This window comes from Clarias gariepinus, chromosome 2, assembly GCF_024256425.1.
Source record: "Clarias gariepinus isolate MV-2021 ecotype Netherlands chromosome 2, CGAR_prim_01v2, whole genome shotgun sequence".
Lineage (NCBI taxonomy): Eukaryota > Metazoa > Chordata > Actinopteri > Siluriformes > Clariidae > Clarias > Clarias gariepinus.
This window is the reverse complement of record NC_071101.1, coordinates 18,632,655-18,660,281: the sequence shown is the minus strand read 5'-3', so window position 1 is coordinate 18,660,281 and position 27,627 is coordinate 18,632,655. Positions and strand designations below refer to the sequence as shown.

Sequence of the window (27,627 nt, the reverse complement as noted above, 5' to 3'; positions counted from 1 at the left end):
AATTATGCAGACATGCTAAACATATATAACAAAATTGGTACAGCATATAATATGGTAAGACTTTTGCACAGTCCTGTAGATCTATTAGCTCACTGATGACAAAGATTTGTACAATGTTTTTTCCTGCAATGCAAAGCCGCTTTTGCATTTAAGGAGGTATTAAACCAGGTAAGCTGTCTGGTAATGAAATCTATGGGATGTGCTTGCAATCTGAGAAATTTAGTGAGTCTGGAATGTTCTGCAAGGCTAATCACTGGATACTCAGAGGTCCACCATAGGGGTTCTTATCCAGTAAGTAAGCTCTTTTTTTCTTTTCAAGATTTCAATTCCAGTTCATGAGTTTTCATCCTGAAAGAGTCAGGAAGGCAGTCTGATATCTTTTCTGAGCCACAGAGCAAAAAAAGTCATTTTGTGTGTGACAAGTGTAATAGTAGTATCCATTAGAACTAGTCTGGACCGAGAGCTGACCCTGTGGAAACTTCCAAAGCTATGTATAAGGTGATTATTCAGGCCTGTTCGGGTTATGTGGTATAAAAATATGGCTCGGACAATAGTAGAACCACTTGTGAATTTTATTTCCAATTTTATGTACCATTTGATAAAGCATGTAGGTGATGGTGATGTCCACTCTCTTAGTTTAATTAGATATCCTCAGTGAAGATGATCTCCCCATAGTGTGTTGTGTATAGAAAAATTGTTGGACATAAAAGGTTTTAGGTAGGCTATGCTAAACAAGGTAATGTTTAAAACCACTTATACTATGGAAACTTACCAAGGCTAAAAGGCAATGTAGCCTATTGACATGTTTTTCCCTCGTCTAGACTCGTGCACCTTTAACAAGAACAAAATTGTAATGGCTAAGTGATTTTCCCAGTCTGCAGTGGTCAGGACCTGACAAAAGTAGCCCAAGGAAGGAAACCCTGTAAACCAGGGACTGCGTCATGTCTGACCCATATATTCTGATTCAATAGAAGGTCTAATGTAGCTCAAATTGCTAACAAAGGAAATACTGTTTCTGATAGAAAGCAGTCAGAACACCCTGTGCATCGCAGTTTGTTGCCTGTAGAGCTGATGATAGCCTTAGACCAGTCAGGGCATTCACGCTGACCCTAAACACTAAAGCAGAGAGATCTTGCATTATGAGCATGCTTAGATTTATAGATATAGATCTATTAGCTCATTGATGACAAGGATCTGTCCAAGGATTTTTCCTGCAGCGGCATGTGGGCATCACCTTTAAATTCTCCTGATTTTTATCCAATTAGGCATCTGTGGAATGTGCTGCAACCTACGGGACTTAAAGGATTTGTTTTGGCGGCAAAATGGGGACCTACCTAATTAGGCAAAAGGTCTTAATGTTATGGCTGATCGGTGTATATAAACCTTTTCTGGTCTTGCAAAATATTTGCGTACAAGTGGAAATGTACTGAAGCTTTCACCTCAGGAGCACGAGGCAGTGGTGTGTGCCGTCAAACAAACAGTGCTCAACTAATCCCAGCCAGAGAAAGAGCTGTACTTGGCAGCAGCAGTAATTAGTTTTGGCCAGAATCACAACTGTGTGTTTATGCAGAGAGGAGCTCTGTGTATGCGTGGCATGCCAGCAAATACACTCCTGATGACGAGAGCGTATGCGAACCCTCAGTATAACGAAGGTCTTTGATGGTTGCTTAGGGTGTGTACATTTCTGTATGCTTAGAACAAAGCAGGCTTTGTGGCAGGACTTCTGCATGCTTGTGGAACCAGGAGCCTCTGTGATTGCTCACCCATGAGCGAGGTATTCACAACTGCATGGAACTGGAGAGGAATGCTAAAGAGAAACTCAGATTCCTCAGCTGTGATGGGATCCTGGTGCTTCTTTTTTCACGGATTAAGAGTACAGAGGCTTTAATTAGAGCTGCAGATGCACCGTCCCACTGAGAAATAAATAAGTGCCTTTGCAACTACGAGCCGGGAAAATATGCAATAGGACTTACCGAGAGGCACAAATGACTTGACTGAGACTTTGTTCCTTTTCTTTCTACTTACATTACTCATTTCATGTTACTTTCCAGTATTGTCCTTCTCTCTGGTTGTCTATTTACCCTCACCTGACACTCCATTAGTTACATCGTGCTAGTACTGGGCTGGAACGTCTTTTTCAACTTCAGCACTGCCTTAATTCCTTGTGGCTTAGATTAAACAAGGTGCCGAAAACATTCCTTACAGATTTCGGTCCATATTAGCATAGCAGCATCACACCGATTTGTTGGCTGCACATCTATGATGCGACTCTTCTGGTGCTCTATGAGATTGAGATCTGGTGACTGTGGAGGGTGTTTGAGTACACCGTCATGTTCAATAAACTAGTTTGAGATGATATTAGCTTTATCACAAGGTGCGTTTTCCAGCGTACATAAAGCCATGGACATCGCCAGAAAAAATACTCAGGTAGTTTGTGGTATTTAAATGAAGTTCCAAAGAAAATATCCCCCACATCATTACACCACCACCAGCCTGAACCTTGATGCACGGCAGGATGGATCCATGCTTTAATGCAGTTTATGCAAAATTCGGACCCTACAGTCAGAAATCAAGACCCCTCAGACCAGGCAATCTTCTGTTGTTGTTGAGACCATGCAAACTGGAGTCTCAGTTTTCTCTCCTTAGCTGACAAAAGTGGTACCCGGTGTGGTCTCTTTTAATGCCACATAAATATCCTTTCTTCTCCATTTTGATGTTTGGTTTGAATTTTAGCAAATCATCCTGACTATGTCTACGTTGAGTTGGGGCCATGTGGGGCTGATTAGGCCTGTGGCCTGTGAGTGTACAGTACGTTTAAATGATATAAAACTTCATCTGGAGGTTTTTAAACTGCACACTTAGAAGCAAAATTCATGAAAAAAAAGCGAGGGAATTGGGTTCTAGTTCTAGATCTTTTTCACCGGTTTTAGAGTAATGTGTACAGTCAGTGTTGTCAGAAAGAGTGAATGCATCATCAGTTTATAACAGACGATGTTCTTGGATTAACACTCAGCATTTCTTAGAAAGTCATTTGGTCAACGAGCCACTTCAGTAGAAATTTCAATTAAATTGGTTAAATGTCTAGCATGAATGCATTTTATATGGTAGGGTTGAAAAACTATAATACCAAATTGCCTTACTGTATATGACAGCAGTGACATATCTTTTCTACAGTATGTGTCTGGTGCCGTATGTTGCATGACATGTTTACATTTGCTCATTTGGCTGCCGAAGCTCATACTAATCATCTCACTGGGCATTTAATAGAAATGAGTAAAAAAAATAAGGCGCTGTCTCATTTTGCTGGTACTTTTCTCAGTGGATTAAGAGATTGTGTCTATCACATTCTCTATCACAGTGTCTTTTTTTTCTTGTATTCCCTCTTCCTCACGGCTGTCGTCGCTTTCACCGGTTCTCTTGTTGTGGCTTTGTGTCTGTTAACTCTGTTACAAGTGGACTCTCTAGAGAAGGCTCTACTTTGAGAATCTGGTGCACCTGTGTGTGTGTGTGTGAGAGAGAGAGAGAGAGAGAGAGAGAGAGAGTCCCTGCATTCTCTGACAGGTGTGATAATTATGCATTCTACTTAGCCTCCAAATGAACCCACTGCACAGCACTGAGAGAACAGAGCATGCTTGAACACTACTCAACATGTCGCCTGTGTATTGTAGTCTTGTTCTCCCCTGTGTTTCACTGCAGTTTTAAATATACACGCTTCTACTTACTCATCCTCGCCCAGTGCCATTGTGGTGGTTAAAATCCGAGAACTGCTGAAATACAATTCCAGGAATTGAATATTAGAAAGTGCACCTCTACTTGAAAAATGGCTGAGTATATACATACACTCACCAGCTACTTCATTACAAACACTTTGCTAGTACCGGGTTCAACCCCAGTTCAAGCCCTCAGGACTGCCTTTACTCTTCATGGCAAAGAATTAACAATGTGCTGGAAATATGTAAAGGATTTTGGTCTACATTGACATAAAACACAAAACACAAAGCTGCTGGAGACCCACGATGTGAATCTCCTGTTGCACCACACCCCAAGGGTGCTCTATTGGAGTGAGATCTAGTAACTCTGAAGGCCAACTCATTGTTATGTTTAATAAATCAGTTTGGGATAATTTTACCTTTGTGACATGGCACAGTATTTTGTGAAACGTAAAGAGATAGGCAATACTCAGGTAGACTGTAGCATGCAAACAATGCTCAATTGGTACTAATGGACCCAAAGTATGACAAGAAAATATCCCCCACACTATTACACAACAAGTAGCTTGAACCCTTGATGCTAGGCAGGATGGATCCATGTTTTCATGTCTTTTAAGCCAAATCCTGACCCTGCGATCCAAACGTCGCCGCAAAAGTCGAGACTCATCAGACCAGGCAATTTTTTCCTATCTCATATTGTCCACGTTTGGTGAACCCATACAAAAGCCTCTTAACTGAGAGAGTGGTCCATAGTGTGGTCTTTAGCTAAAGCCCATCTGCTTTAAGGGTTTATTGTGTTGTGTGTTTAGAGATGTTCTTCGTCATACTCAGTTGTAACAAGATGTTATTTGAGTTACTGTTGCCTTTCTATCAGATCAAACTAGTCTGTCTATTGTCCTCCTTATCTCTGGAGTTAACATGGTATTTTTGCCCAGAGAATTGCCACTCGTTGGATATTTTCTCTTTTTCAGACCTCTCTGTAAACCCTACAGATGGTCATGCGTGAACATCCCAGTAGATATGCAGTTTAAAAAATACTTTCTGGCACCAACAACCATGCCACATTCAAAGTCACTTCAATCTTTCCCATTCTGATGCTTAGTTTGAACTTCAACACATCATCATCCTGACCATGTCTAGGCGCCTAAATGCATTGAGTTCTAATTGAAATAAAATGGCTGTTAAATATATAATGCATGTGTACCTAATAAAGTGGGTTATAGTCCAGCAGATGCTTGATTCTGGTTGGTCATAAAAAAGTGATAATTTATTTTTTATGACAGTAGCTCTGACAAATTCCAAATGCAAGCTTTGACCTTTAAAGTAACAAACAGTAAATTTGACCTTTTTTTGTTTTAGCTGGGATCAGAGTGGACGGCACCAGGGGAGTTCACCAAATTCAGGTCTCAGGCTTCCAAGTCTGTCCAGTAAGTACACACATTCAGAAACTAACAATAACACACATACACATGCATATAATAACAATATAGGATTATCATCAATCCAACAAGTGCTTTGACAGAACCAGTACTCGTAACATTAGATAATTGCTCCCCTTCACACATCCAGAGCTATTTGTCTTGTCCGCTTCTGAACTTGAAGTTTAAGTGTTCCTGTTCCAGTAGCACACCTGCACATACAGTATTGTTAAACTTTCAGTCCATGATGCTTCTGTCTGCACTGTAAATTAGAGTGTGTGTCCTTTGTGTGACATGGGACTGTCTTTAATTATTTCTTCCTACAGGATATCATTGTGTGAAAGCTGACTAACAATGAATCAGACCATATAGTGGATGATTTTTTAACTGTAAGATATTTTAACTAAATTATATATATATATATATATATATATATATATATATATAATTTACAGTCTCGAATAAATCAAGTAACTAATGGTCCAAAAGTCATATATACCATGTCATTAATATCTTATAATATATTGAGTTGTAATGCTTAAAAAACATTTTGTTTACAAAAATAGAGACCAATCAGACATAACATTACAACAGAAAATATTATGTCCAGTATTATGTGTTCTCCCTTGTTCTGCCTGGGTAGCTTTGGTCCATTAGGACATGACTACGCTAGATCTTTAGGGGTGCACATGGGTTATATTCATGGCGGGCTGTGGTGCACTGGACGCTTTGGTGCCTTTGTATCCTAGCCAGCATTGACTGTTTTTTTAGCAAGTTGTGCTGCATTGGCTGTTCTGTGAGATTGGACCAGACAGGCTGGCCTTTGCTCCCCACAATTATAAATGCGCTTTGGGAGCTCGTGATCCTGTCACGAGTTTACTGGCACAAAATTGCTAATCAATATTATATGGTGTTAATGATGTTGTGTATGTTGTTAAAGCATTGAAAACGTGCATGCGCTTAGTGTATAAAATGTCAAATAATCCATAGTGATTTTCATCCTATACGATTTCTGTACAGTTCGGATATGAAAAACGTGGGCAGGTAATTGAGTCGATATATGAAACGATATTCTGTGTCCATTTGAAAACAATTCCTACAGCACATTGCATAAGTATTTAGTATTCACAGCATTAATTGTTGACAGAAGAATCTTTTCCCTGGTGGAGACAAACATTTGGCCAGATCAGGAACTGCCAAGAGGGAGGTGTGTCTGTGTCAAAGTCAACAATCAAAAGAAGTCTTTACCAGTATGAATACAGATGTAAAACATGGGTAAACTTTCAAAGCAGGAAGATCTAAAGCCTTGTACAGTTCTGTAACTTTTAAGATACAAAGATAAGACAAAAATTAAATTGTGACCGGAATGTCCTGAGAAGAAGTGTATGAATAAGGGTAGGCACTGTTCAGCATAACCTCATCTTACAGTATGACGTGGACACGTATGGTTGTCGATGAAACTGGTTTTTCCTTGTGTATATTGACGGTTTAACTGCAGCAGGATCAATTCTGAAGTTTATAGCGCTGTATTATCTCTTCAAATTCAGTCAATATACTTTAAAACCCAATGGATGGTCCTGTATACTGCAGACAGACAACGATATGAAGTATGGTTTAAAAGCACACCCAGGACTCTTTTAAGGCGAAGAAGTGAAATCACACCAAGAACAAGAAGTAACTGAAGACACATAAAAAGTGCTGTACCACACGGTTATCATGCTGTAAATCAAAGCTGAAAGTCTGCACTTTTGAAACTTTATATTAATGATTGTATTTCAACCCTATATACTGAGCTAGACAGCTTTAAAAATGATAAGTTTATCAATGTGCGAATATTTCTGAGCCTGACGACTGTATAACTTAGAAAACGTCTATAAACAAAGATTATGTAGAATTGATGGTTAGTGGACTGCGGGCAGACTCTTCTCGTTTAGTGATACATAAGCTAATGAGAGCTTATGCTCGTGCTCGACTGATGATCTCAGTGTACGGAGTGAAATTCTCCAAATATAGATGAAGCAGAACAGCTGCTCATGTGTCTCTCTTTAATTATCATGAGAGTGCTTCAGCAATTATTTACTATGATAAGGCAGGGCTTGTGCAAAACGACTTTTGCCAGACATTTCTGAAATCCCTGCAAAGTTTTGTTCCCATGGGGACCGATTGCAAACACACAAGCACGTGCACACACACATTTGACTTCTTTCCATTATTCATTGTGTGTGTGTGTTTTTTTTTTTTTTGATAAACGTATCCCTCTTTCCTCTTTTCCTGAAGGCTGTGTTCTGTGAGCAGCTCCAGTATAACAGGGAGAACACACAGAGTTTGGCACACAAATAATCGTGGGATATGGAACACATACCGCACAGCTCACTGGCCCCAGGGATTTATATTGGAGCTTATTGAGTAGAGACAACTGATTGAAAGTCTCAAGGTGTCAAGCCATGTGAGCAGACTAAAACGGTCCTAGCTTTGTGGTGAATTCAGTACCTAGTCATAGATTAAATTGAGGGTCATTTCTCACTCTCTCATCATCTATACCGCTACATTCTGTATACAGGGTCGCAGGAGGCCAGAAGTCTACCCCGGGAGACTTAGAGTACGAGGCGAGGTACACCCTGGACAGGGTCCCAATCCATCGCAGGGCACACATACACACTCCTTAATAATAAAAACAGGGGCATTTTGGGAACACCAATTAGCCTAATCTGCATGTCTTTGGACGGTGTGAGGAACATGGAGGAAACCCACCAAGCACTGGGAGAACATGCAAACTCTATGCACACAGAGACGGGAATTGAACCTGGCCAGGAATCGAACCTAGACCCTGAAGAGATGCAAGGCGACAGTGGTAACCACTAAGCCACCATGCCATCACTGAATTGAGGGTAATAATGAGTACTTTCTCCTCTGGTTGGATTTAGATCTCTCAGGCATTAGAATCTCAATGCACCTATGATTGATGAGGGTTTGAAACAGTAGACTGTACCTTTAGGGAAGAACTATGTCTAGAATACAGTACATGATATCCCAAATTAATTTCCTTAAACAAGCATATAAAAACCATAAAAATAAGACTTAAAAACAGGACATAGCATCTTTTTTGGTTTGGTTTGCCCCTCATGTGTTCTGATCTACTTAGGCGCTTTATTCAGATTTAGATTCCTAAGTGATTCTTATAACCGATATTAAAAGATTAAAAAGAAAATCCAAAATAAACACATTTGTCTCTTGACATGAAAGAGGTATAATCTGTCCCAGACCTGCTGTCTTTTTCACGTTAAATCTGTCAGCTCAACAGAAAAAAAAAGTCTTCTATTAAAATATCTAGCTGATAAGGCAAAATAGATTGTCATTGGCCATATGTTCATAGCTACATTGACTGGTGACTAACTGGAGAGAGGGGTTTTTTTTTTTTTTTTGTCTCTGGCTGCCACCTGCTAGGCTTTTCTGGTCTCTTACTCATGCTTTTTCTCCTGCCAAGCTTTACCACTTTTACTGTGTCTTATCAGAGTCAACTGGCGAAACTCCGGTTTCCGGTTTGCAGAGGAGAAAATTAATGTTTGTTACCATTTTTTTTGCCTGTAAAAATAGCAGTGGTGTCTCTGCAATCCCAAAGGAGCTGAACAAAAAAATTATGTATTAAAAAAAGAAAAATCTAAAATTTCCCATGCTAACAGCCATTCCCTTGCCAACCATTCTGCATTATGTAATCCCTCCAGAGCCAGAGGCAGATTTAAGAGTGTTTCACTTCACAAGCTTTATGATCCGCTGAGTGTTGTAGCTGGGTTTCTTTGAACTGCTAAGGGAGAAGTGAGTAAGGAGTACTGGATATGTGGATAGAACTGCAGTATGGATATCCAAAGGCTATCTGCATACCAGATGGTGAAGCAAAACCATTTATTTTCTCCAGATCAATGTATGGAGAAGGGAACATGTGTTTGTTGTATAGTTTCTTAAAGAAAAATTCACTTTTTCTTTTTACCAAAAAAGTAAAACTACAAAGGAATTGTTCACTGACGAAAAGACATTTTTCTTTTATTGTCTTATCTCTACATGGTTCACATTCTTTTTGTTTTTTCACTGATCTCTTCCTAAAGTATGCATTAGTCTTGGCCCCATGTGTTTTCGGGAGCCAGGGTTTCATTCAAATTAATACTACTTAAGTTGTACATTTGTAGCGAGTCTTCCTCATGTGAAATACTACACTTCTGGGATTTCAGCCAGATCCGTCTTCCACAGAAATAGATGTCTGATGCCCTCTGGAGAACAAAATCAACACCAAGAAAAAAAGAAATTGGATCGTCAGTGGCAAGCCAAGGCTTCCTCTGAGTTATTCACCGTAAAGAGTTTTGATCTAATAGATAGCAGTAAGTTAGGCATGTTAAGTTAAATCCCCAAGGGCTAAATTAGTTGCTGATCGAACTCCAGCCATAAATCTAAAGTCAGTTTTATTATCCAGTGCTTTTTAATAATTGACATTGTCCCAAAGCAGCTTTACAGAACTCTCCATGTAGATCCAGATCTCTAATGAGCAAGCCTGAGGTGATAATGGTAAGGATTAAAGTTATTCACATGAGTAAGGAACCTTGAGAAGAACCTGACTTAAATAAGAACCTGTACATATTTAATCTCCCTTATCTTTATCCAATAAATCAAACAGTCGTGAGTATGTTGGAAGGATATTCACAATGACCATAAGGGCCTTTTTTTTGTTTCCAGTGAACCAGTCTCCAGCATCCAAGTACAGTTGTTCACCAAATAATAGGTAAGACCATAAGGCCGTAGCTGTAATCTTAAGGGTATACATGTGGGATTTGGTACAGAGGTCTTAAGGCTGTTTGGGGCCATCCTCAGCAGCATCAGATGATTCAGGTCAGTGAATCTCCAAGCAGAAGCAGAGCATCAGGATGGTCTTGAGGGCAGAGAGTTGGAATTAGTCACTTGCATCATATTAGTTAGGAGGAGTGAGGTATAGCGTAGGGTTTGATGTGTGGTATCGGTACAGTAGGTAGGTGTGAGAACTGCTATCTTAGAACTCGGCTCAGTCTTGCTGACTCCGAACTTGATTTGGCCATTAAAGGTGCTGACTTGGCACTCAACTTGTCATGAGAGCTGTTGTTTGGGGACCTAACTTAGATATAAGAGTTGCTGACTTGGGACCCAACTTGGATATGAGGGCTGCTGAATTGGGGCTCAACTTATGACTTAACTTGGACATGGCAGTTACCAACTTGGGACTTGACTCCTTCATAAGACTGCTCATTTGAAACTTAACTTTGATCATGATGGCTGCTGGCTTGGGACTTGACTTGGTCATTATAGCTGCTGGCCTGCTTCTCGACTTGGACTGGATTTGGGACTTCTCTTATTTTTGAGACCTGCTTACTTGGGAGTGAGTCAGCTTATCCTTGAGAGTACATGACTTGACTACAACTCTGCTCTATATGACTGAATCTTGCCTTAGTTTTGGATACATTTGAGACCACAGAGACTAGTGGAGAATACTGGCGTTAATATATAGGAGAGGTCATATACTGTAGGGTGAAATGTGGAATTTGGTGTGAGGAGAATTACAAGAGGAATTCAGAGGGTAAACTTTGTTAATCAGAGGAGAACGCAAGATGGAATCTGAATTTTAAATATTTTTTTAAATATTTATAATGTGAATATTCCTTGTTGCTACACTAACTGATATTAACTAATAATTAACAGAAAAAAGATATTCATATTCAAAAAAGATAATTACAAAGTACAGAAAATAGATTGTATTAATATATCACACTATATTAAAAACTTTTCATACAGTATATTGAGAAATATATTAAAATATATTTAAATGTATTTCTTAATGTATGTCATTTCATTTTCAACAATATACATAATATATTGAATTTGATTAAATATACAGTATATATTCTTTTTTATTACATTTTTGTTACAATATGCTTATATGTTAATGTACTTCGAACAAAATTGAGTTTATAGACATAAATCAGAGCACACCGACAAAATAAAAGTTTGTGTATAATTTTTAAACATTTTCAATGATATTTCAATAAAACAATTATAACTATAAATATCATGGTTTTTGTCTTCAATATATATATACAAAAAGTATGTGCAAGTTTTACACAATGAAGACAAAAACCATGATATTCATACTTATAATTGTTTTATTGAAATATTATTGAAACTGTATATACATGGTCTATTCATATATTGTATTTGCATTTGCATATATATTACATTTATATATGGAAATGTACAGTTTTATTTAAAATATAATGTATATATTACACAAATAACAATAAGTAAATAACAAATGCATCCTGTTACCGTTAAAAAAAAAGACAGTCACAATTATGGCTCTAACTAAACAGGTCTGAGGTTTGCTATATGTGGCGTCGATCTCAGCATGCGTGTGAAAGTGCTCCGCTCCCGGGGATCGGTATTGAATTATGTGAACACATGAATCTATGTACTGTTTCAGATTTCAAAATGTCAATGTTTCTTCCCAACCCAAACCAAACTTATAACGATTTATGATTTCTTTTCTTGCAGTCAAATTAAGCACGAAACAAGAATGTGCTTGTTCTCTTGTTGGTCTGTTCGATTGTGATGGGTTTGAACCCAATTTAAATCCCAATATGTAATTAGAAGGAATTCTGAAAACAGGCTGTAATTAAACAGACACATGATTGAGAAAGTGTCTTCCCTCTGTGTACTGTATATCTCTGTCTTCCACTAGTGTCTTACACTTATTCCTCATACACTATGTGCTGTGTGTGAACATGGCCCCTTTCCTTGATTATGACAGGCTTTGAGAAGCAGATATCACACATACTGTCATAGTGTAACGCAGCACCTTTTCACTACATTTTTCCTTCCAGAAAGAGGTATATGAGTTTATAATAAGATCTTCATCCCTTTACTCAGGGATCTGCCTGGGTGTCTTTGTCCTGGCTTCTGTCACTTGGTCTCTTTTGTTGTAACGTTTATATCTTTATCTCTGACTTCTTGACACAGTCTACTTTTGTCTCTGTACACCGTGTCTGACTCTGTCTGGCTTTCATTGTGTGTTCTGCTTTTCACAGCCTGTCAAATCACTAAAGGTGTAGTGTGTGTGTCTGTGTGTGTGCATGTGTTTGCATTTAAGAGCTTTTCATCCTGTCTTAACAGACTCTAAGAAGGATAAACGGTATATTAAGTAGGAGTATATTAAACAATAATGCACTTTTGTACTCTAACATTTATTAATGCTAAACATCTCAAACTACTCATTTAAGGCATTAATTATATCGTATATGTCTATATAACTAGTGCTCTGTATGCCAATGAGTTCAGTTAGCGAAATGTATTTAAATGTGGCTCAAATATTTAAGAACAACCATAATTATATAGACCAGGTCTGCTTATGCACAAATTCCACATCCACATCCACATACCGAAATCCAGCAGAAATCCCTAGCAGAAGAGTGGAGGTTATTTTAACTGCTAAAGTGGGACTAAATCTGAACTGGGATATTCAGAAAGCAGATATGGTGGGGGATCATGTGCATACAAACTTTTAGAGATGGGAAGCAAAATAAAACAGCTCAAGCTCACCCAGATTTCTGCTTATTCAGCTATTTTGCAAGGTACAGCACTCAGTCTTCAGAGTTTCAGTTCATCTTAAGAGTGTATACTGGGATTAAGGTGCGAGCTTGGTCCACTCGAGTTCTTTCACACCAGCCTTGACGGAGTCAAAACTTTGAGTTCACTTCATGCACAGGGGAAATATTGTGCCCGAAGGGGTAGATCAGTGGTTAATTCATAGGGCTACGGTCCATGTATGGTCCAGTTATGGATATAAAGGTCAGGTGTCCTCTTTGCAACCATCTGACCACATTTGAAAATATTTGTCAGAATAAATTTTATGGTTTTTTTTTTAGCTTATTTTGTATGTCTACCTCTGGTGGAGCAATGATGAATAGTGCAAAAATAATTGCACTGATGCATTCCTAGAACCTGCATTACCAACTTTGTTGGATAAATGTGGCAGGGTCATCATTTTACAAATATGTAATTTCGGCACAACCTCCCTTTTTACTGTAGTTGCTGTTAGTTATTCCGCTTTATAAAAATATTGATAATAATATTGATAATAATAATAATAATAATAAAAATAAAAATAATAATCATCTTTCACATGTCATAATATTATGACGTATACTGATGTGGTATGTAAATAATATTCTGACTATAATATAAATCACAGGCTTATATTAACACACTGTCTCTGATTATTGTTTCTATAGTAACAACTCATTTATGTGCTCCGCATAATCTAAAGCTTATAAAAAATGGAGTGAAGAAAACAAAAGGTGTTGTTTAACAGAAAATAACCTCAATACTTATTTATTTATTTATTAAAAGAGTCTTAGTGGCCAGCACTCTGTAACTCTGTTTATAGTACATCATCGGACATTCCAGTGACATGACAGTGACAGTGGTGTACGGTTGGGTTTGTTTAGTTTTTTGTTTATTTTTTTGTCTATAATGTGAGAATACCATGTGAGGAGCTCATATTATGGATCTGAGCATTCATTGAGTTGCCCTATTTTGTTTCTTTTTCTGCTTGCTTCTCTTACACATACACGTTCACACACATCATTCATGCTTACGTCTGAATTCATTGCCATTTCATGCATTGACCTGCCTAATAAATATGCATGAGGAATTTACTCTTTGGATGTCTCATGCTGTAAATATCATCTCTCAAATTGCCAGGGTGCAAGCAAATCAAATAAAATAATCAGCATGAGTAAATAGCGAAGGAGCCTCATCACAGACCTTGGAAAAATCTTTTTGAAGTGTGTTTTGTGCCTGAACTGGAACAGGATGTTGCTTCCATGTGATGTGAAAAAGCATGCTGCTGGCTGACTGCTGTGTTGGTAAGGGCACTTAGAAATAGGGCGAGTGTTTAATACTCAGCCTCACCCGGCCAGTTCATTAAAAGGTGTTTGAGATGGTTGCCTAAGGTGGGCAAGGAAATGAAAGAAGGAAATTCAGAAAGAAGCAGCATCACTCATTCACAGCAAACTGCAAATGTGTGCAGTTGACATCATGTCATCATTTTGTTCTGTACTGAAAAGAAAATTTGTGTATGGAAATGTAGTGACTTCTAAGATATTGGGGTCTTCGTGAAGATTCAGAGATAAAACTATTAACACATGCATAAACGACATTGCAGGATTAAAAATATGAAATGTGTTGAAAAATATGTAGTGCAAGCTTTTTTTTTCTAAAAAAAAAAAAAAAAAAAAAACTCAGTTTTCCAAATGATTGACATGCCACCAGTTAATAATGAATGATTGCTAACGCCAGCCTGGAGCGAATTACAGTACAACCACGATTCTCTTTCTTTCTGTGGACAAGTTTTGTTTTGTTGTTTTTGATGGAAAGTCCTTTTCAATTCAGACCACAGGTTATCAGTTAAGTTGAACCTCCTGGTAGAAGCATCCAGGTTTACAAGCAATATGTGTGTCACAGTGCACATACGAGCCACTGAACCACCAGCTACAGTACAAAACTCCATCTCTATATTTTGCAGTGGCTATCAGTCAGGTGCTTTTCCTCATTTGCTGTTCCTTTATGTCATATGTATTGGCGCATAAGACACCAGCAGTACTTGGTAAAGTTAAGGTGCATTCGTACAACACCACTATACAGCCTGTTGTTATGACAGTGGCATTTAATAGCTGATTTTAAAACTTGTCACCCACAAGAGGTAACTAAGTGTGTAATAATACATTATTGATTTGGTTTTTTTTTTTCTCCTTCACCGTTCATTATCCACCCTGCGTCAGGGGACAGTGTGCCAGGGTCCAATTCCTGTAGGTCCCTAAATCGTTTTTACTGATTTTCAACAGAATGTTTTCTGTATTAATATGTGCAGGTCAACAACCTTCCCTTCTCTTTTCTGTTGCAAGTTGTTTTTTTATTGATGTTTTTTTGTTGTTGTTGTTGTTGTTGTTTTTTTTGTTTTTTTTTTTTGCATAGTAATGGTTACAACCTTATATTTGTACCACCACACACGGCAGAGAATTGTCATTTAAAATGCTTAATATGGGGGTGTTCAAGTCAAACCGGGACTTGTGATGACGTTTCTCGTGAATGAAGGTATAAAGCTGATTGACATTGCCTTTAAGAGCAGTACGGTGATGAGACTCTTGGCCGCAGTTAAACAATTGAATGGTGAAAGAAAACTTTCTACCTTGAAGGTATTCAAACACTAGTGAAACACTGGGATAAGAGCGTTAGTGTAGCAGGGGATTATATAGAGAAATAAATGTAGTTTTTACTCTTGTAACTGTGTATTGTTATTCTGCACTGTTATTCTTCTAGTTTGATTGAAAAATCACAAAATATTAAATAATGAATATGGCACCTTTGGGGGTCAACGATTTCAGGCATATACTGTATATTTGAGAGAAAATGCTGTTAATTTAATAATAAAAAAAAACATTATAGGATTTCTTTTTTACAACAGATAAATAGTTTATGTTTATCTATTGGTCAAGTGGAAATTTGGACATTTTTTTGTAATGTTAAGAAAAATATTTTTGCTCATTTTTATGTGTGGGCCAATAATCCTAGAGGACACTGACTTCTTGTAAACCAATCAAACTCGAATAAAACAGACTAATTGAGATTTATTTCTCTCACTTTTTGTGTCTTTTCAGTCTCATCGCTTCCAGAAGGTACTACTTCGAGATTCTGCACAAGCAGGATGACAAGGGCTCCGATCACGTGGAGGTTGGGGTGAGTCACAGTGTCTGAAATATATTGTGTCACAGAGCAGGACTTATTTGTGGCAACCCCTGAAGTCTCAAAGTAATCCTGAGGAAGGTTTATGGAGGAGTGCTGTTGAATGAAAGACAGTTTTGGGCTTCTGGGTCTATTGTGAGATTTTAGTGACTTATCTTTTTGAGGATTCTGTCCATCAGCTCTCATCTCACCCTTGTGAGTAATGCTGTGAGTTCACTTACATGTGTCACATTTTTTTTTATATAGAAATCTCTGCACTTTCATCTCCGTCGTCGGATAACGTAGACACAAGAGTTAGTTTGTTAGCGTGTGAGAATAAAGTCGGTGAAATTTCAAAATCTGAAATGAGGAGATGAAGAGGCAGCACAGCAGGATGATTGAAGCAATTTCAAGGTCGATATTTCCAGAAGTGCCACATTCAATTCGAAGACCTTCACTTTCACAATTATAATACTCACAACTGCTGTTCTCCCAGATCTGTATCTGGCATCCTGGAATCAAATTTCCAGTTGTTTCTATCTATGTGAAACGAGAAGTGGAAACGAGCTGCTTGGCATTAGCAAGCGGTGGCACTTGCCGACTGGCGCCTCTGAGAAAATATTAATGAAACCGTGAAACCTGAGTAACAAATCACAGATTGTGTGACCTGGGTGAGTTCTTATTCCCTGCTGCATCAGGATTTAGATCCTCACGCCAAGCAGATTTACTGTGAGTCTATTCGCAGTCGCGCTCGCACATGTAGGTGATAAAGCAGTAAGATTCAGAGGGTTCGTTTACAACGAGGGAAAGGACGGCACATAATAATGGCAAATGCCTGAGCTGCTCTAACGTGATGAATCTGAGCAGCCCTGCCCTTTTGGAGACAGAGGGAGACTCGGCGACGTCGTCCACCAATTGATTTCTTTTTTTCCTTTGTAGGAAATGGGAAATGGAAAGAAGACCGAGTGGATTTGGACAAGTAAATGGAAAGAGAAAATCACTCCATTTATCCTTTGCATGCATGAATTGTTGAGAATCACTTTGGTAAAGAGGACAGAGAAAAATGTGTGAATAAGGGCAGACGGGCTTTGGGTCTGTGGATATTACTGTGAAAATGAGTGCAGCTGCGGAGCAAGCGAGACAGTGCTATATTGTACGTTTGCACCAGGAGTAAAAGTGTCTGACACTACATTTACACCTGCTCATTTCACACGGCTTGTGTCTGGACTTTTTGAGGATAATATTGTAACCGTATGCATTTACTGTACACTCACAGTCAAACGTGTCTCGGTCGAATCACACTCTACAGTTAAGGCTAAAAGTTTACTAATACCCAGTCTCAATTTTTCATGACTTCACAAATGTTCACCCCTCATTTATTCATATTTTGCTTCTAAAGAGCCAGTCTTTCTTGTATTTTTAATGTAGCCTTGAGGAACAGTTCTCCAGGCGTCCTAAAGAACTTTTTGCCTCTTATTTTGGCAAGTTTTTGCTTTTATTTTCAGTCCAGTCCCTATTCAGAGGAATGTTTTTTGTTTGTGTGACCTACTGTATAAATCATCCAAGCATTGAAATATATCTGTATTAAGGCTTGACCCAGTCAGAAACATCTCAGTGATGTGCAGATGACAACATGTATTCAAGTCGGTAATTTGTATACTGGTGATGCTAAATGCTGGAGTGATTGGAACAGATGAGAGGGGAAATGAGGTTGCTGCTAAGATTGTTACATTAACAACCATTTTTTAAATTCGATCTTCTGGGATTTTGCCACCTGTGGCAGTACATTACCAACATTTGCTAACTTAATCCATAATTAAATTTCATCCAATTTGAAAATAATAATTCATGTAAGTCAGTTTGTTTTGTTTGTTTTAGTCCACTCTACAACCTTTTTGTGGCATTCAGGTCAATACTTTATACTATTTCTTCTAATTCTTTGAATTTGTTGTCTTTAAGTCGTTAAGTAACACTTTTTAAGGTACACTAAGGATCATTGACCTGCTGGAAGCCCCAGTTACTATTTAACTCTATGGCTGATGTTTTGAGGTGTTGCTAAGATACTGCTTGAAGTTTTGATTGCTCATGGTGCCATAAGTTTCCTTTGTCTCTTTTCATTCCAACACCACAATGCTTCCACCCCTATGCTTCACAGATGGTGATGGTTCCTTAAATTGACCCTTTCAGTAAAAGAGTCCAGTAAAGATCATTATTTCCAAACAGTTCAAGCTTTATTTCATCTGAACAGCAAACATGTTTAAAAAAGCAGACAACTCGGTATACAAAAATACATATAAAATGTTATAAATATACACCCATAGAACACTTTATTAGGAACATCTATACATCTAATAATTCATGCAATTATCTCATGAGCCATTAGGATGGCACCAGTACAGTGCAGAAAAGCTTGCAGGCCAGCAGTTTCAGATAATGCTCACGTTAGCCAGTAAAACGAGGGGAAAATGTGATCTCAGTAATTTGAACAATTGCATGGATGTTAATGCCAAGTAATTTGGTTTAAGGATTTCTATAACTGCGTAATACCTTGAATTTTCACACACACTAAAGTCTCTATAGGTACTCAGAACAGTATAATAAAGGAAAAAGCTATCTTGTAGCCATTCTGTGGTTGAAATTATCTTTTCGATGAGAGACATCAACAGAGAATTGCTAGACTGGTTCAAGCTGAGCGTACAGTAATTCAGTAAAGCACTCTGTACAAGTGTGGTAAGCAGTAAAGCATCTCAGAAAGCATCAAACATTGACATGGCTGGGCTCAAACCACTGAAAACCATTCCAGTTTCCATTTCTGTCAGCTAAAAGACGGCAGTGGGCAAAAGATAAGAAAGACACGGAAAGCATAACCTCAGAAATTGGCGAATTCTGGGTCCTGTTGTTGGCAGCTGTTGGCACCAACTTCTGACCGGACCATCCAGCAGGACCGGACCCAGCCTGCCTTGTGTTAACAGTCCAGACTGCTGGAGGTCGTGTAATGCTTTGCACACTTTGGACCCATGAAAACCAATCAATCATTGTCTGAATGTCACAACCTGTGTGAGTGTTTTTGTGTCACTTCATGGGTCATCTTCTATTCAACTTCTCCAGTGTAAGAGAAGTAAAGCAAAGCAAAGCAAGCATAATATCAGACTGGTTCTCTTAACATGACACTGTGTTCAGTGTTGCCTTCCCATTTACATTTACATTTACATTTAGGCATTTGGCAGACACTCTTAGCCAGAGCGACTTACAAAAAGTGCTTTAAAGTTTACATCATTGGATACATACTTACTCTGGGTTAACTAGGTTAATAACTAATTGCCATTAGTCCAACACAACAGGAAAGAGGGTTTTTACCCCAAGATTGCGGGCGGTGATTTGGTTGTTGTCCAGGGATATCACAAGGTCTTGACATGGGGATGAGTCACAAGGGATAAACAACAGTTTGGTTTTACTCAGATTGAGCTTCAGCTGATAAGCAGCCATCCAGGATGAGATGTCTGCCAGACATGCTGAGATCCGGGTGGAAACCTGAGTTTCAGAGGGAGAAAAGGAGAGAGTAAGTTGGGTGTCATCTGCATAACAATGGTATGAAAATCCATGCGATGATATGACCTTACCAAGAGACCGGGTATAGAGGAAGAACAGAAGAGGACCAAGTACTGAGCCCTGCGGGACACCAGTAGAGAGTCTACGCGGGGCAGATGTAGATTCCTCTCCATGTTACCTCATATGATCTATCTTCTAGGTAAGAAGCAAACCATTGCCACGCTGTTCCACAAATTCCAGCTTGTAAGAATAGATAATTGTATAAATAATAAATTCAAATAAATAATAAATTCAAGAATTTTGAATAAATTCAAGAATAAATAATAAATTCAAGAATTTTGGAAATAAAAGAGAGATATTGGGCGTTATACCGGGGGATAGTTGTTAACTTCTGATGGGTCCAGGCAGGGTTTCTTAAGGATGGGAATAACCCTTGCCTTCTTAAAAGCAGCAGGAACATGACCAGATGATATGGAATGGTTGATGATGGTTGTGGTGAAGGGAAGGAGGTCTCGTGAGATGGCCTGGAGCATTGTGAAAGGGATTGGGTCTAATGAACAGGTGGTGGGGTTAGATGACGAGATGATCTGCTGAATCTCATCAGATGACAGGTTGGAGAATTTTGCTAAGGGAGGAAAGGGAAGGTCCTGAGGTTCTGCTGTAGAAGTTTGGTTGGGAGCGAAGGACTGGCAGATTGCTGCAATCGTAGAATTACCAGTCAACAGACCTGAATCCAGTGGCTCGCGTTTGGGATGTGATAAAATAAGTTTTTTTTTTAACCTAGTCTTCTTATAAGCATCGTAAACATGTATAAAGCTTGTAATTAACCATTCTTTTATTTCTAAGTGTGGTCGATCAATCACTTAATTGGGAATATTTATAGAGTAAATTTACTGAGAAAAATACAATGTTTCCAAACATACAAACAAACAGATACTGTATAAATGGGTTTGGGAACGAGTCTTTTTTTTTTCGTTTTTCTTGTTTCTGTCTTTTACTTTGTATATTTTCCCAGTTTTTATCTCTTCGCTCATTGCCTCAGTGCTTTTGTCTTAGCTGATGACTTCATTATTAAGGAGCGGAAACAGCAGGCGCTCCTTCACAGCCACTCCTCGCCTCACATGCAACACTGGATTCCCATTATCTACGTCTGTGTGTGTTTATCAATGTGTGTTTGTGTCTACGCTGTTTAGTCATTTATTCGTCCATCTGTTTATCTGACAATTAGCCTCAGTTGGCGTTTGGGGGAGAGCTCTTCCGATACAATGCTCACTTGCAGAGATTTGTGGGCAGTGCTTAAGGAAACTATCAGCATTGTGATGGAAATCAAATTAGAAGCCAAAAATAACTGCTTCTTAACAAGCCTGAAAGCAAGGACAGAGTGCACAGCACACGAGCAGCAATAGTGTTGGTGATGAGCTAAAATAACTCAAATATTGCAGATATCCATGCATGTCATTTTAGAAAAAAATGAGACTCAAATGCTTAACGCCAGGTATCATTGACCAGTCTTGGTATCAGACCAAAATACATTGACCCCTAAAATACTCTCTAAATGCCATTTCTTTACACTTTATTTTAATAGCAGGAAAATAATTCTTCACCTCTTTGTGTGCAATCTCTCTCCTCACGAGAGAAGGTCGCCCATGGCAACACATCACTGTTTGGTGTGCTCTGATTGGTGGATCTGAAGTCAAGAGCCCGAGACAAAACACATACTCTGCATCGGGAGTGTGCGAGTGAACCTGATTAAACGAGATGTGTCACGATGAAGCTGAAGTGGAACACGACTAGTAGAGGCTCACTTCAGCTAAATGGTATTCTCTCAGGCTGAATTGGTACTGGAAAGTAAAAGCCACCTGTGGAATAGAAAAAGATGTATTATTAATCTTACATTTACATTATAACGTTGAACCAGTCATATGCAGTAAGTTGCAGCAAGTATCGTATAATATTTTTGTTTTGTTTTTTGCTTGCAAATCCAGTTTTACCTAGTGTTTATAATGAAGTGTTGAAAGGTGTAATAGATTTCTTTTTTTTATGGCAATTAAAAGGTTTGCTGTTGACGGTGACAAAGCATGCAGAGGGTTTTGGAGGCAATAAAAAGCAGAATGCTGTTTGAGGAGTGCAGTGTCCTGTGATTTGCCCTTGACAAAAGGGAAGACGTGCGAATGAAAAGAGTCACCCTATCACACTGTCACAAATCCACCCTGTCAGATAGAAAGAAAAAAAAGATGAAATACAACAGGCTGTTTTTTTCAACATTGCCAGTGTTTCCTTAATTGGTAGATTTTATTCTTTTACTCTGTGTATTGGTGTTTGACCTTTTCCTAGAAAGGATTTAAGCCAGTAACTCATCACTGTATATCTCTTACAGGCCACCTGTCAGTATAGATCCAGAGGTTCAGCACAAATACCCCAATCCAAGATTCTCTTGCAGCATCACCCAAGATGTTGACATTTTACATACAGAGTACAAAGTGCTAAAAGGCTTCTCTAAAGCACCCCAGTAGTATTTAAAGCTGTTGAACATTACCATAAAGGAAATTTTGAATTTGCAAGAGTCAATGTTACAGAACTTTCATCACAGCGGCACACCTCAGATTCGTGTGATTCTGCTGTTCTTAACGTGTGCCTTTAATCGCAGGTTAATTATCAAGTTTAGCATGAAATGATGATGGTGTGCTAGAGCAGGAAAAGTGCAAAGATCAGACGATGGAGCATCTTTATGGTTTTTGTTTTTCACACCATTCTGCGCACAATCCAGGAACTGTTGCTTGTGTGTGAAACTCCCAGGAGATCAGCAGTACCTGAAAGAAAAAACAGCCTGTCAGACACTAACAACCATGCTACTGTTAGTCACTGAGATCCTAATGTTTCCCCCCTTTTGATGTTTAAGAAATTTTTTAAAGAATAAGTAAAGTTCTTGCTCTGCATGATTTTGATGCAGTACGATGCCAACACATGATTAACTAACATGATTAAAATATTTATGGTAAAATATTCATAGCGAAAGCTAATATTTTTAACAAGTTTTTAATAATTTAACTGTCCTGTACATCACATTTCCTGTTATATATTTTTTTCTTGTTATTCTTCAGCCCTTCCTATTCAATCACCTATTTTAATCCTGAATTACTTTTCTCAGTGTTGGAATTGGTATTTCTAAACACTGTTAGATCATTTTACACCCGTCTCCGCTTCTGTTAAAGGTCACTAGCTCCTGCTTAAAAGTTTTTGCGATAGCTTTTTTGACTCCAGTGCTACCCTTTAACTTCTCACAGCTGCCTGGAGATGATTTAAAAAAAAATGTATGCCTAAAGAAAGACAATAAATGCCTTAAAATAAAAACCTTAGTGAGGCAGATTCTGTAAGTTTATTATTCTATAAGGCAGAGAGTTATTTGTCCTTTTTTCCCCCCATAATCTATTTTTATGATATATTTCTCATACTGTAGATCCTTGCCGGTTTTATTTTATGGAATGATGACTTTTCAGATACTGTAGGCTAGGAGGAATTAGCTAATTATAGTTATCTTACCTGGTCTAGCATTCCAAAGCGACTTGCACTGATTGTACACCTTAAGCTTTTTTCTCTTCAGATCTGATATACAGATTATTTATTAATCTTGCCTAAGAAACTAATTTCATGAGTTTTCACTGAGGCTGACAGATTACCTTGTTATAAAATACAACTGGCAGGTTGGTTATTTCTGTAAGGAATGAGACTTTTGGGGTCATGCCCTTACTGGAAAATTATCACCATCGGAGCTGTGTGACGGGAAGCAGAGTCCCTGTTAGTGGAGCCGACTTCTATAAATGTTACAGACAGTGTTTTTTACAGACATTCATAAATGATTATATGGTTGTCTTTTAAAAACAGGAGGTTTAATATTACTCTTAGTTGAAGTGGTGCGTCCATCATAAAAGCTGCATGTAATTGAGCTGTTTCTATTGAAACGACAATGCTATCATTAGAATTAGTGCATTACTCTAAACCTGTAATTTCAATTATAGCCAGCAAAATTATTAACACCTTCTGACTGGTCAGATTAGAGATTTTAATACCACAGTGGTATTTTTATATACTGATCAGCCATAACATCAATCGCAGGACCAGATCGGCAGAAGAAAACGCAGATGACAGCAGACAACGTTATGTGGAATGATTTCACATAACGTTGATTTCTTTTCTTTTATTTTCAGATTTAGCGTGCGCTTTTTGGAAAGCATAGGGTGCCTTTAAGCCCGCCGTTACAAGGACATACTGATTATCAATTATATAATAGTAAACTGGTGACAGGATCATAAGCACCCAAGGCTCATTTATATCTGTAGGGATCAAAGGCTAGTCTGTCTGGTTCAATCCTAAAAAAAAAACAATGAACTAATGGGAAAAAAACAAACGTTTATTATGTTCAAGGTTTTTTGACCTGGTCTACAAATTCTCCAGATTTCAGTCAGATGAAAGAATCTATGGGGATCTGATTCATGGAGACACCACCTTGCAGCTTACAGCAATGAAACAACCTGCTGCTAATGTCCTGATGGTAGATACCACAACACGCCTTGTCTTGTCCATAGAGCTGTTTTTGTAGTACAAAGAGGAAGATACACAAAATTATAGTTAATGTTTTCAGGTTACGGCTGATAGGGTTGTGTACATATACACGGTATCAGTCAAAAGTTTGGACACAAGTTTGGATTTATTTTCTACATCCCAGAACAATGCATTTTTTCTTTCACAACTATGAAATAACACATATGGAATGAGGTAATGAAGTAACAACAACAATAAGGTTATGCAAGGACAGTGTTGTCAAGTGCATTTGCAAAACCCAGCATGATGAAACTGGCTCTTATGAAGACCATCCCAGAAAAGCAAGACCAAAGCCCTCTTACCTGCAGAGGAGAAGCTAATTTTGAGTCACCAGCATCAAATATCATCAATTAACAGCACCACAGATTAGAGCCATGATGATGGCTTTACGGGGCATAAGTAGTAGACACATCTCGTATTTTGGATTCCTTCCGCATTGTTTTACAAAGTAGGAGGAAATAACTTCTGCAATCTGGAAACCCCATGGAGTTGTGTCCACACTTTTGGCTGGTGGTATATACAAAAGGGTCTAAAAAATGTATACACACTTCAACATGAAAAATATGTGCTTCTCTTTCGAAGATCACATGATAGCATTAACGATAGTGCGACTACTGACATCTTTAAACGAAACATAATACTACTCATTGCTGCCATAGTTTAATTTGAGTTTTAAAAAGGGCATAACAACCTTTGTTGAAGTTTGTATACGTTTTTTTGGGCCCCTTTATATATACGGCATGGTGGCGTAGTGGTTTGCATACTCTCCCCATGCTTGTTTGGTTTCCTCCCACAGTCCAAAAATATGCAGATTAGATGAACTATCATTCCCAACCTGCCCATAGTGTGTGTGCCCAGCGATGGATTGGCACCTCCTCTGAGTGTATAAACACTGCTGGCGTGTATAACAGACAACCCAAGCAGCGTTTAAACTCAGATCGCCCTTTTTTCAGCCTTCTTATGAGAAAGCAGCTCACGGTGGCTGATGGCTCACAGCTCTGGAGAGGCAGCAGAGATTGATGGTGTTGATAGTGTAGACTGAAGGGCCCTGCATGTACAGTGGTGTCCCTGCGCACAGTAGCTCTGTCACTATCCTGCATCCTGCAGTCTGCCTCCAGGTTCACCTTCAGCTGTGTCGCTGTAAGGAAACATTCAACATTCACAACTAAACTAAGAAACAATTGACATTGAAATTGATTTGCGTATTCTAAAAGAATATGGTTTATGTATAGGTGTAATGCTTATCCTTGTATGTGTGTGTGTATGTGTGTGGGTATGTGTGTTGTTTCATCTCACTTCTGAGAGTGGAAAATGCCTTGTCACATCTCATTAGTGGAAGGATAACAAGAAGTGATGCGGTAATTTCTGGAAGTCTTTAAAAGACTTGTAGCCTGTCAGTTTCAGAGTTCTCACAAAACCCTGCATGTGTGTTTGTGTGTCTGTGTGTCTGTGTGTGTTCTCACTATGAGGTATATGTGTCTGACACATACGTGAAGCGTGACCTTGCACGCTGAGACTAAGATGAATGAAGAATAATGTGGACATTTTGTCCTCTTAGTGTTCAGACTGATCTTTTTTATGTGAAAATGTCTTTTAAGTTGTTAATTCTCTCTCTCTTTCTCTCTCTCTCTCTCTCTCTCTCTCTCTCTCACTCTCTCTCTCTCTCCTACACTACAGTGGCGACCTTTCCTGCCAGGCCTAAAATACGAGGTCATTGATTCTGCATACATCTCCCTGTACACAGGTAAACTCCCTTGGGTACACACACACACACATACACAGAGTACATACATTCTTCGTCCACCTCAAACCACCTGATCAGCTGTCACACTATTTCAGTCATGTGACTCCTCACTGGTCATGACTTTCAGTGTTGTGCCAGTTGTTAGGTGCTCAGGTACCTGGCACTGTGTATTCTTAGGATGGCGATAGATCCGGTTTCTAGAATGATCAAAACTAGCAAGATTCCTCGTTTAGGATGGTATGATATGATACGATATGAAATGATATGAGTTGTAATTCTTTCATCAATGTTGTAATTCTTTCATCAATGTTAATAATGTGTGAAAATACCAATTCTCTAACTGTATGTTATTCTAGCACAGCAGTGCTGTTGAATCCTCAAATCTGATTGGTTAAAAATCATTGACAGTACAATAGTGCAGGCTGTAATTACAGGTTTACGTTGATGTTCTTTTTCTAACATGTTACTGATTCTATATTAACAGCTGAGGGAAAAACATTGATCTGCTGAGTTTTTCTCTAAGGATGTGTTTATTGAACGGTTATGGAGAGACTCTCCAGTGTCAGAGGAAGTTCTTCTCTGTGGAAAAGGCTTTATTACAGAGGATGTGGCACTTTCTGCTTTCTTGCTTTACAGTGCCATGAAAAAGTATTTCCCCATTCCTGATTTTTTAGTTTTCATCTCTATCAGAAATTCTTGAAGGAGAATGTCCAGCCATCAGTTCATGACCTTAAGCTCAGGTGCACTTGTGTTTTGCAGCAGGACAATGATTCGTAATACACCAGTCCACCTCTGAATGGCTTAGGATTTAAAGTGGCCTAGTCAAAGTCTGAACTTAAATGCGATTGAGATCCTTAATCAGGCCACTCATGCTCTAAAATCTTCAGATGTGGCAAAATTAAAACAATTCTGCAAGAAAGAGTGGGCCACAATTCCTCCACAGGTATGTGAAAGACTCATTGTCAGTTACTGCAAACAGTTAGTTGCAGTTGTTGTTGCAGAAGGTGGCAGAACCAGTTATTAGGTTTAGGGGGCAAATACTTTTTTAGATAGGTGCAAATCTATTTTTCCCTCAATAAATGAAATCATCATTTAAAAACTGCATTTTGTATTTACTTATCTTTTTTATATTTGTGCAATATTAAAATTAGTTTGCTGATTTCTATCATTTAAATGTGACAAATATGCAGAAACAATATATTTACAGCATTGCATATTGCTATGATGAATAAAACACTTTGGGACATAATTTAATAGGAACATAATTAACTTCTGTTTAATAAAAAAGAATAACTCCTCTTTGCATCAAGTCACATCAAACAATGAAATAGATGATCATTACTCTGTAACATGTAATGGTTCGATGCACAGGCGACACCAAAAACACGGACACGAGGCGAGGTCTTATGGAAAGAAGGGAGGAAGAGAAAAAGATTGCATGTGCAGGTCCGTGGGCAGTGCCCAGCTGTTATGTGGGCACAGGACCGTAAACCGGTTTCCAGCTTTCATTGATGCAACTGCAGGCAGGTATCTCCCGGACACTCCACGCCTGGGCTGCTTTCACACACAGCTGCCTTTTCTCCTTCGGCGGCAGATCACGAAATCCGCCGCAGTTTAAGAGTTCCTGTGCCGGGGGGTGAGCTCCAGTAGTGCTCGCGGCTGTTCTTATCGTCCCAGGCGCATAGCAGAGCGCTTCCTCCACGCCACTCCTCGTGCCTCTTTGATTAACTGTCTCTTTCCAGGTCCAGGCAAACGGAACGACAGACAGACAGACAGACAGACAGACAGCCCAATAGCCTGTTTTATAGCGTGGGAA

General features: G+C 38.7%; 1 protein-coding gene across 1 annotated transcript in view; it reads left to right on the top strand.

Moving 5' to 3' along the window:
* b4galnt4a (beta-1,4-N-acetyl-galactosaminyl transferase 4a) overlaps positions 1–27,627 on the top strand; it is a 149,500-nt gene that overhangs the window by 102,356 nt on the left and 19,517 nt on the right. Inside the window, exons 7-9 of the mRNA XM_053491208.1 lie at positions 5,070–5,137; positions 15,856–15,934; positions 25,745–25,811. Of these exons, the coding sequence (XP_053347183.1) occupies positions 5,070–5,137; positions 15,856–15,934; positions 25,745–25,811 (214 nt within the window). The remainder of the gene's footprint in view (positions 1–5,069; positions 5,138–15,855; positions 15,935–25,744; positions 25,812–27,627) is intronic.